This window comes from Dipodomys ordii, unplaced genomic scaffold (assembly GCF_000151885.1).
Source record: "Dipodomys ordii isolate 6190 unplaced genomic scaffold, Dord_2.0 Scaffold2, whole genome shotgun sequence".
In the NCBI taxonomy this organism is placed as follows: domain Eukaryota; kingdom Metazoa; phylum Chordata; class Mammalia; order Rodentia; family Heteromyidae; genus Dipodomys; species Dipodomys ordii.
In genome coordinates, this window is record NW_012267218.1 from 12,239,947 (window position 1) to 12,250,899 (window position 10,953).

General features: G+C 40.1%; 1 protein-coding gene across 1 annotated transcript in view; it reads right to left on the minus strand.

The window, feature by feature from the left end:
• Spata7 (spermatogenesis associated 7) overlaps window positions 1-10,953 on the minus strand; it is a 28,009-nt gene that overhangs the window by 2,145 nt on the left and 14,911 nt on the right. The window contains exons 4-8 of the mRNA XM_013013381.1: window positions 10,607-10,701; window positions 6,989-7,449; window positions 5,776-5,842; window positions 4,798-4,913; window positions 1,813-1,890 (exon numbers count right to left, since the gene is read on the minus strand). Of these exons, the coding sequence (XP_012868835.1) occupies window positions 1,813-1,890; window positions 4,798-4,913; window positions 5,776-5,842; window positions 6,989-7,449; window positions 10,607-10,701 (817 nt within the window). The remainder of the gene's footprint in view (window positions 1-1,812; window positions 1,891-4,797; window positions 4,914-5,775; window positions 5,843-6,988; window positions 7,450-10,606; window positions 10,702-10,953) is intronic.

The following is a 10,953-nucleotide window of genomic DNA, read 5'->3' on the forward strand; positions in this document are numbered from 1 at the left end:
ACCACATAAGCAAAAAGAAAAAAGCCGGAAGTGGTGCTGTGGCTCAAGTGGTAGAGCGCTAGCCTTGAGCTGAAGAGCTGAGGGACAGCGCCCAGGCCCAAAGTTCAGGCCCCACGACCGGACCCCCCCCCAAAAAAAAGATGATTTGCAAATTCAACCTTTTATTTATTTTTATTTTTAGCCAGTCCTGGGGCTTGAACTGAGGGCCTAGACTCCTGAGCCTCTCTGTGTTCAAGGCTTGAGCCACAGTGCCACTTCTGGTTTTCTAGTGGTTTATTGGAGATGAGTCTCACGGACTCTCCTGCCTGGGCTGGCTTTGAACCGTGATCCTCAGACCTCAGCCTCCTGAGTAGCTAGGATTCTATAATCCTAGTGTAAGTCACGGGCTCCTAGCTCCACCATTTTTAAAAGTACAGTTCAATACTGTTAAGTATATTCACATTGTTGAAAAACATCTTGAAAGCTTTTTCATCTTACCAATATGAAACTATTATGTAAACTTTTTTTTTGTTGGTTGTGGGGCTTGAACTAGGCCTGGGCACTGTCCCTCAGCTCTTTAGCTCAAGGCTAGTGCTCTAGCCACAGAGCCACTTCCGGTTTTCTGAGTGGTTTATTGGAGATAAGTCTCACAGCCTTTCCTGCCCCAGCTGCCTTTGAAACAGGATCCTCAGATCTGAACCTCCTGAGTAGCCAGGATTACCGCCATGAGCCACCAGAGCCTAGCATATATGTAAACTTTAAAATTCAACTTTTATAAAACTTAGATCTTTTGGGATAGCTGTTTACACCAATGGTGAAGTATCTGCCTTAAATTTTAAATACTTGATGTAGAGATAGAAATAATTCACTACAAATGTCTGCACTTGCCTGCTGTTGCAACTGAAAAAACATGAGAATCCACTGGGGTCCTGTGCTATATACCACATGAAGTAGGGCCTTACGCCCAGCAAACTTTAGACCCAGAAATGTTTACGCTGGATTCAGCACAGCTTCTTTAAGTATTTAGTAGGGATGTGAGGGTGGCTCAAGAGCCTCCTTTGCAAGGCAAGTCCAAGACCTTGAGTTCAAATCCCAGGACAAAAAGATAGACAACATCCGATCTGATCAGGCAAGATTTCCATTGCACTTTTTTCGCAAGCCTAGCTTTAGATTTGTCTTTATTTTACCAGATCCCATAGTAGCAACAGAACAACAATGCTTTTCATTTCCACAGTGGTGGCACATGGTAAAATGAAGTTTGGCCCCAGGAAGCAAAAATCTCAATGTATTTTACTCATCTGTTATAGAGAGATATAGTATTAAAAAATTTAGTGTCAATTTATTGTATTGAGGGGTTACAGTTACATAAGTAAGGTATTGAGTACATTCTTTGTCTAACTTGAGATACCGTATTTAAATAAAATAATTTTTCGTCTCCATAAGTCTCCCAAACTGTGAACCTGCCATGAAGTATGAATTAAAGAATCTTTAGGGCTGGGAAGGTGGCTCAGTGGTAGAGCGCTTGCCTTGCTATGCCTGAGGCCCTGGGTTCGATTCCTCAGCATCACATAAGCAGAAAAAGCCAGAAGTGGCGCTGTGGCTTAAGTGGTAGAGTGCTAGCCTTGAGCTGAAGAGCTGAGGGACAGCGCCCAGGCCCAGAGTTCAGGACCCACGACCGAACCAAAAAAAAAAATCTTTATAACTTGGTATCAACTACAAGATGATCTTAAAAACTACTTTTTCTTAATATGTAGAAGTAACTTAAAAATTAACACTATATGAAAAATATTTAATTGTACATGTCAACTGTCACAATACAAGTAAAAAACTAACCTGTTGGAAAATACACCAATTCTCAAAATTTCATCTGTTACATCTTCAATGAAACTTAGATACAAAAGCTCTTCTTCACTGCAAAGGCAAGGCAACACAGCATTATACTATGCACACTTACACCAAAAAACTAAAGGAAACAAGTACCTCATCGGATTTACCTGTCTCTACTATTACATTCTATTATTATTATTATTATTAAGAGGGTTATTAGGAAATGAATATGTCTGACTTCTCAAACTATGTAAAGATATTTACTAAAAATGTATCATCTAATGGGGTAAAACTTAATAGCTTTCTACAACATTTGTAGCAATGAAAAAAATCATCAGAGCCAGGTGCTGGTGGCTCACACCTATTATCCTAACTACTTAGGAGGCTGAGATCTGAGGATTGCCTTCAAAGCCAAGAAAGTCCATAAAACTTATCTCTAATTAACCACCAGAAAACTGGAAGTGGAGCTGTGGTTCAAAGTGGTAGGCACTAGCCTTGAGTGAAAAAACTCATGGACAGCACCCAGGCCCTTAGTTTAACTCCCACGAGTGATACCTCCCCCTACCCCCACTCAAAAAAAAGAAAGAAAAAACCATCAGAATTAAACGAGAGAAAGGATAATTAAGGTGGTTGGGTGCACCTGCAGGAGGGCTGCCGGCCTGTGAGCTGGATTTGTAACTTGATAGCCTCGTTGCTCCAAGGATGACATATTGCATTAGGTGAAGAAAGTTACTGAGCAGGACAATTTCTTTTTTCCCCCCCTCAATGCAGAGCACAGCCAGGAGCCAGTGCCTCACCCCTATAATCCTAGTTACTTTCCATGGTGAGATCTGAGGATTATGGTTCACAGCCAGCTAGGTAGAAAATTTCATTAAATTCTTAACTCCAATTAACCAGCAAAATGCCTGAAGTGAAGGTGTGGCTCAAGTAGTGGAGGGCCAGCCAAGATCAAAGAATGAGAGGCCCTGAGCTCCTGTAATGGTATGAAAAATATTGCAAAGGAAAAAAATGTAATAGAAAAATTTGTGAACAAAAATCAAGGGGCAATTTTTAATTATGTAGATATATTTCTTTATTATTTTGCCTTATGAGGTAAGTATATCTTAGTAGCTATTACAGGAATAATAGGATATTATTATAAATTTCATTTAATTTGTTGAAATGAGTGAAATAACAGAAAATGTAAATAACCTGCATTACTCAGTGAAAAAGCATATAAGAGGAAGAAACAATAAGTGAAGATAATTTGTATAAAAATATTATTAAATGTATTAAAACTGACTGATTCACAGGGACTTACTTAAAAGGGGCCAAGTTTGGGAATAAATGAAACTATAAAATAGATTACTTTCCTGACAAAATGTAATGTAGCTAAACCAACAAAATCTACAATTGTCTGCGAAGTTATAAACCTCTAAGGAGGGTATTCTGGGTTGTTGGACTGCTAAAAAAATGTACATTTTTCTAAAGCTCTTATCATTTTAACTGATAAGAATTAAGAATTATAGGCATTAATCATTGGATAGAGTAGATATTAGTAACTTAAGAGACAAATTTCTACTGTAGATAAAATGGACAATTATTCCAGAAATTCTGGTCAGTTTCTCCAATTTGGCATGTATTATGAAAATGATGCTCCAAAGTGGATTATAAAAGGGATGAATGTTCAATGCCAGTTTATTTTGTAATGGGCTCTATGTAGTTATTTTTTTCCTGATTGTTCTTTGTTTTCCCTCTGAGACTAGGACTCAAACTGACTATCTGACGCTTTTAGGCTCACTGCAGCTGTCCTGACACCTGAGCCCCCACCTCTAACCCCCAAGCACTATGATTCTTAATTCTTATTGATGCCCACTGGAGGAAAGAAGAGGGTCATAGTCTTACTCAGAGTAGCGTTTATTCTTCGGAGGAAGCTGTATGGAATACTGACAGACTGTCCTAGAAAGAAAAGGTTAAAATACATTAGCTAACAAAGGCTGGCATACAACATGTAATACAGGAGTAATAGCACATATAATTAGTCGGCGATGTGATACATTAGTCATGGTGTGCATTGGAAATGCATTTGATAGAGAAACTATCATTTTGTAGGACCTTTACCAGCTATTAGGCTATCATTGGTGTTTAGGTATAACTTTTTTTTTTTCCAGTCCTGGAGCTTGAGGGCCTGGGCACTATCTCTGAGCTTCTTTTGCTCAAGGCCAGCACTCTACCAATTGAGCCACAGCGCCACTTCTGCCTTTTTCTGTTTATCTGGTACTGAGGAATCGAATCCAGGGCTTCATGCATACTAGGCAAACACTCTACCACTGAGCCACATTCCCAGGCCAAGGTATAACATTCTATAACTACTAAATATGGAGCGTAGTCTTTGTTCTGCAGTTCAGCCCTCTTTTTACTTCAGGTTATTTTCCAGATAGGGTTTAGCTTTCGGCCCCAGGACTAGCCTCAGACTGTTATCCTCCTACTTACGGCTCATCAAAGACCATGCGTCTGTGAGAGGGCTTGCTAACTTTTGCCCAGGCCGACATTGAACTGAAATTCTTCCACTCTGTTTCTAAAATAGTTGGGATGACAGCTGAGCAGCCACTGTACCTAGCTCAGGTGCTGAGTGCCTAGAGCCTTGCACTGATGAGCAGTTATTTTTAAGGGTACCTCTAAAGAACAGGGACAGTTCAAGCATTAGCAACTGAAGAAAATCACAAATTAACATCTTTCAAATGGTGAGGTTCTTCTATCCTATTGTGCACATCTTCCAAGAAGAAATCATTTGTTACATGAATAGTGATGACAAATATTGTAGTAGTGTCCCTCTTCTTTTGTTAGTGTACTAACAAAATTAGTTCATTGACATCTTTATTTAGCACCCAATTTTGTAAAATTTTCTTAGTAAAACTTACACTGCTGGCAACCAGATTAGAGCAATGCTTATAATAGGACATGTATAAATATTGTGCTTATAGTCGAGTTTTTCTCCTGCCAACTGCTTACTGTTGAGAGGGACGCTGCAAGGTGGCATCTTTAATCTTGTCCCACGTGACGCTATGCCCTTGGAAAGGCAGGGGAATTATCTGTCCTTCAGAACCATTTATTGTACTGTTAGATGCCTGGGAATGTAACAGAAACATTTATTTAGCTCAAAATATATGATGAAAACAGAAATAAGACAAAATTTCAATAAAATGAAGAAATTCAGTAAAGTCACAGACACATTATTACAAAAAATGTTTTAGAAAAGTTTTTCTATCCAATATTTTTTCTTATCTTAAAAAAAAGCTGGGCTGGGTGCTGGTGGCTCACATGTATAATCCTAGCTAATCAGGCGGCTGAGATCTGAGGATTGAGGTTCAAAGCCAGCCCACGCAGGAACATCTTTGAGACTCTGATCTCCAATTAACCACCAGAAAACCGGAAGTGGCACTGTGGCTCAAGTGGTAGAGTGCTTGCCTTGAGCAGAAAAGCTCAGGGACAGCATCCAGACCCAGAGTTCAAGCCCATGACGAACAAAAAAAATTATCATTAAGTAGTTATACACAGGGGTTTCAATTCAGCATGTTAGTTTATGAATACAATGCTTCTTGATCAATGTCACCAATTCCATCATTCTCCCCCATCTCTCCCAACCCTACTCATCCTCAAGTTACCTGGCTCCATTTTCACATGCGGATACTGAATATTTATGACTGTATATGTCCACTATTCAAGACTATACATTTGAAAAAAATATTTAATGCCTTTTATTCTGTCTAGTCAGCTAACCAACCATCCAAAGGATCTTCTCAGGTTTGGCTGGGCCTAAGCCCATTCAGAAAGAGCTACAATCATCTGTAAATAAACCTTCTGCACAGTAGTTATCCTACATGTACCATAAAGCTAAATGTATATATATTCTAACACACACACATATTCTAAAGTCTAATGCATCTGTAAGTCCATGAGAGCAGTTCTAAAAGATGTTACATGTACTACCTGCTTTGTGTTCACTTCCACTTCTGGCCAGTTCTTTGTCTCAGATGTCTCCAAATCAGAATTAAAGCTATAATATTTAAAAAGGTTATGGTTACTCTTTCAAAATATCAACACTGGGATAACAAATTTCAATAATAAAAACAAACCCAAAGGAATGCGATCCATCTATCCTCATAAAATGTGTTATATCCTAATTAGATAACCAGGAAATAGTAGATATGGTTTAGATTAAAAAGACCTCTTTTTCCATTTTTTGAATAGTAACTAGACACCAGTTAAATGAAATGGGACTATTATCTTTGTAGCACTGATAAATAAATATAATCATACAGGGATATGTTTATGTCCTCTTTTTTTCCTCTCACTTGACAAGTTCACTATGTTGTAGCTCCAATTCCTTATGTTAAATATACATGGATTCATCTGTTATTACTGTATCTCTTATCTACACTGAAAGAATAGTTTTATTTCCTAAATTCACTAAAATCCAGGACCTGATCAATCACTGATGTAACTGTGATCCTCAGATCTCAGCCTCCTGAGTAGTTAGGATTATAGGCGTGAGCCACTGGAGCCTGACTCTCTACTGTTATTAACATGAATAAATGTGCTTGCTTACACAAGTGCTCTCTGAAGTCATATACTGAGGATTCTTGGAAAGTGTATTTAAAAATATAGAAAAGCCGGGTGCTAGTGACTCACACCTAAGCCTAGCTACTTAGGAGGCTCAGATCTAAGGATTGCAGTTCAAAGCCAGCCCAGGTAGGAAAGTTCGTGAGACTTTTATCTCCAATAAACCACTCAGAAAACCAGAAGTAGCGCTGTGACTCAAGTGGTAGAGCATTAGCCTTGAGCTGAAGAGCTGAGGGACAGTGCCCAGGCCCAGAGTTCAGGCCCCATAACTGACCAAAAAAAAAAAAATCTATCTATCTATGTATGTATATATAGTATATATACATATATATATAGGACATATCTATATCTATATATGTTTTTAGACCCATACTTGAAACATCAATTATGGAACACTCACAAGAGACAAGTTTAATAGCCATTTTCAACAATGATTGATAGTGCTAATGAAATACAGAATAGGAAAAGTCCTGTTAACTTCATTCCAACCAAAAGCACCACTGTACCTAGGAATCAAGGAATATGGCTCATTAACTTATTTTAATTTCCTGAGCTTACTGTTGGTGGTTGTTTATCATACCTGCTTAATTCAGTCTGAGTTTCAGCCTCCGTCCTTTGATCTGAACATTCCTTTTTTCGTTTGGCAGGTGTATAATATCGATACTGTGATAGGAAAGATTTTGCATCTGTTTTTAACGTGCGTGGAGTGAATGGCAACTCTTTGTTAGAAAAGAGGTCAGAATGTTTTTCCAATAGATCCCCACTGGGTGCTTTTGAAATGACTAGCTGAAATCTGTGGGCATTTGGGAGTGTGTTCCTGGGCTTTCTGCCATTCATGGTTCCATAGCGTGATTTCCTGGGGGCTGCGGGGAGATAATCCAGGCTGGGAGGACAGGAGCTGGAGTTCTTCTCATCACCAATCATGAAGACTTGATCTGATTTAGGTAGACTGAGGTGCAGTGTTTCTGGAGAAGGTACCACTGACTTCTCACATTCATTTACTGCTAACAGCACATCCTGGTCTTGCGGTTCTCCTGAGGGCTAAGAACATTTGATTTGATAGTTATCAGTTGTATTAAAGATTCATATAATTACAGCTCTCTAAATTAATTAAGATGTGTAATTCATTTAATCTTTTTTTTTTTTTTGTCTGTTGTGGGCCTGAACTCTGGGCCTGGGCACTGTCCCTCAGTTCTTCAGCTCAAGGCTAGTGCTCTACCACTTGAGCCACAGTGCCACTTCTGGCTTTTTCTGTGTATGTGTGGTGCTGAGGAATCGAACCCAGGGCCTCATGCATGCCAGGCAAGCACTCTACCACTGAGCCACCTTTCCAGCCCAATTCATTTAATCTTTACACAAATTCCTGAGTGGTAGAACTACTGTTGCCTTTTTATGGTGGGGGGAGGGGAGGAAAAGCTGAACCCAAACCTTGTGCATGTGAGGTTACCGGAGTATGCCGTTCTACCTGAGTTACATCTGGGTCCTACCCTTAAGACTGAGGTACAGGGTCTCACAGATTCAAATAGAATCCGAGCCTTTGCTCTTTATCATTACATATCTATTGTTAAAACTCATTTGAAAATCATGTAAGTTTTAGCGCTTCTTTTGTGGTACTGGGATTTAGAATCAGGACTTCTCACTCTACTCCTGTGTGTGTGTCCTGTGTTTTGTTGGTTATTTATTAATTTAATTTCTGTGTGTGTGTTTGCCAGTCCTGGGGCTTGAACTCAAGACTTAGGTGCTGTTCCTTGAGCTTCTTTTTTTCAAGGCTAGTGCTTTACCACTTTGAGCCACAGCTCCACTTCCAGATTGTTTTTTTTTTTTTTGGTAGTTTAGTAAAGATAAGACTCTCACAGACTTTCCTTCAGGGGTTAGTTTGAACTGTGATCCTCAGATCTCAGTCTCCTAAGTAGCTAGAATTACAGGTATGAGCAGCAGTGCCTGGCTTACTAGTTATTTTTGAGATAAGGTCTTGGTTTTTTGCCTAGGAGTGTGCCTGGACTATAATCTACCTATTTTAGGCTTTCTATGGTTGCTGGGATGACAGGATCTTGCCAGAACATCCAGTTTCCCTCCATTAAGATGAAATCTCAGAGCGGCTGGGACCTCACACAGTAATCCTAGTTACTCAGATCAGAGGATCAAGGTTCAAAACCAGCCCAGACAAGCAAGTCTGTGAAACTCATTTCCAATTAACTATCAAAAAGCCAGACATGATTGTATGGCTCAAGGGTAGAGTGACAAACTTGAGCAGAAAAGACGAGAGTTTGAGGCCTTGAGTTCAAGCTCCAGTGCTGTAACAAAAGAAAACAAAATAAAAGATGATGTCTCACAGACTTGTTAGCAGTAGTTGTAGTTATCTGTAGTTAGTAGTTGCTTGTAGTAGTAGTTTTTCCCTAAAATAAAATGCCAAACAGAGTCTCTTTAAAGACATAGCTTGGTGGTAGAGTGCTTGCCTAGCATGCACAAAGTTGTGGGTTCCATCCCCAATGCTGTAAAAATAAAAAATGCATAATATGTAATCATAAAATGAAAATATACTTGTGAGTCAAACATGAATGCCCAGATTCCCAGATGGTAAATTACAGCACAGAGCCCATAGCAGATTTATTCTGAAGCAAGCAGCTCTATTTCTGCAGCTTTTATCTATACACTAGCCTGGGGAGTTCTTAATCATATTCACTGCTTCCCCGATGACTCCCAAGCCTATTTCCAGCCCAGATCTCTCTCCTGACACAGATGTCTATATCCAACTATCTATTCAATGTACTAGATGTTCTAGAGACATCCTGAAGCAATCATACCCAAACAAGCTCATACTTTGAATTACTCTCTTCCCTGAAGAAAAGCTCACTTCATCCTGTTACTCTCATTTCTTTGAGTGTCATTATCCTAGATGCCCAAGCAGAAACCCAAGAACCCTCTTTGTTCCTCTCAAGCCAGTCACCAAGTCTGAGGGATAAATATTTCTCTCTCTCTCCCCCTCTCTCCCTCTTCATCTTTCTCACCCTCTCTCTAGGTGGTACTGGGGTTTGAACAGGGGTGTCCTTCTTGCTGAGCAGACGCTCTACAACTTGGGCCATACCCTACATCTTCTGGCTCATTGAGAAGGAGTCTCACAGACATTTCTGTCCTGGCTGGCTTTGAACCAAATAGGAAGGATTATAGGAATGAGCTATCAGCTCATAGTTAGTATTTCTTACATGTATCCCTGTGCTCTCTATACTGCCTTGGATTGGGTCATAAGTCCTTTCCAGATTGCTGCAAGTGTCTCACAGGTCATGTGCCATTCAGTGTAACCTTTGTTAAATCGATAATGATATAAGCTCCCCAATCAAAATCCACACTTCCTCCATATTTCTCAGATTCACTAGTATGGACAAATAGTCATTTTTCTCTGCACACTGATAAATCCCATTTTCATTTGCAATGGAGAGATCTGGAGTTAAAGTATAGCATTTAGTACCTGGTAAGTGGAGCAGTGGTAGGCTCACCATATACAAGATGAGAATTAGGGGCAGAAAACAAAAACATTTACTTATAGTTTCCATAGCTGGACCACAGATGTGTTCTATCACATCTGGTTTATTTGTTAAAATGGGGTCTCACTAACTTTTCTTTTTGTTGGTTGTGAGGATTGAACTCTGGGCCAGGGTACTGCCCCTTAGCTCTTTAGTTCAAGGTGAGTGCTCTCAAGGTGAGCCACAGTGCTACTTCCAGTTTTCTGGTGGTTAATTGGAGATGAGAGTCTCATGGACTTTTCTGCATAGGCTGGCTTTGAAGCTTGATCCTTAGATCTCAGCCTCCTGAGGAGCTAGGATTACGGGTGTGATCCACCGGCCCCAGCTCACTAAGGCCTCAAACTATGATCTTCTCAGCTCTGCCTCCAGAGGAGCTGAGATTATAGGAGTGTACCATCACCCATGGACATTTAAAAGAAAAAAAGTTTTTTTTGAGATGGGGACTATGTTGCTCAGGCTTGCCTGAACTCCATGTGAGCTGAGATTACATACATGAAACCACAATGCCTGGGCTCTGTTGTGGTGTGGTTCTCTTTCAGATATATGCCAAAACTGTGAGAAGGCTGGATAGCATTAGGGGAAAAAAGGCAAACTGCACAGTGGCTGGTGACTGACTGCAAAACTGTATTAGAGCAGGATATCAAGGTGATCACTCCCTCCCCCACAACTGGCCAAACAGGATTGTTAGGTATTCCTTGCTTCATTTTAGTAGCATCTATCATTGACCCATCATTAGCCTTGTCAAACTGCCTATTCTCATTGGACATCTGACCTAGAGAATAACAGAAAATCCCATCTAAGGACAGAAAAGTGGAGAAAACTCTGTTTAGTGATATTCCTGGTCCTTTCATGGAATTCCACATCTTTCCCGGCAAAACTCAAGAATAAGCTTCTCTTAGGGAGAGGGGGGAAGGAGAAGGATTGGGATGGGGGGGGAGGGGGGAGGCTGGGAAGGGATGGGAAGGGTAAACAAAGGAGGGGGCTGCAATGCTTGGTAAGAAATGTACGCATTATCCTGCCCATG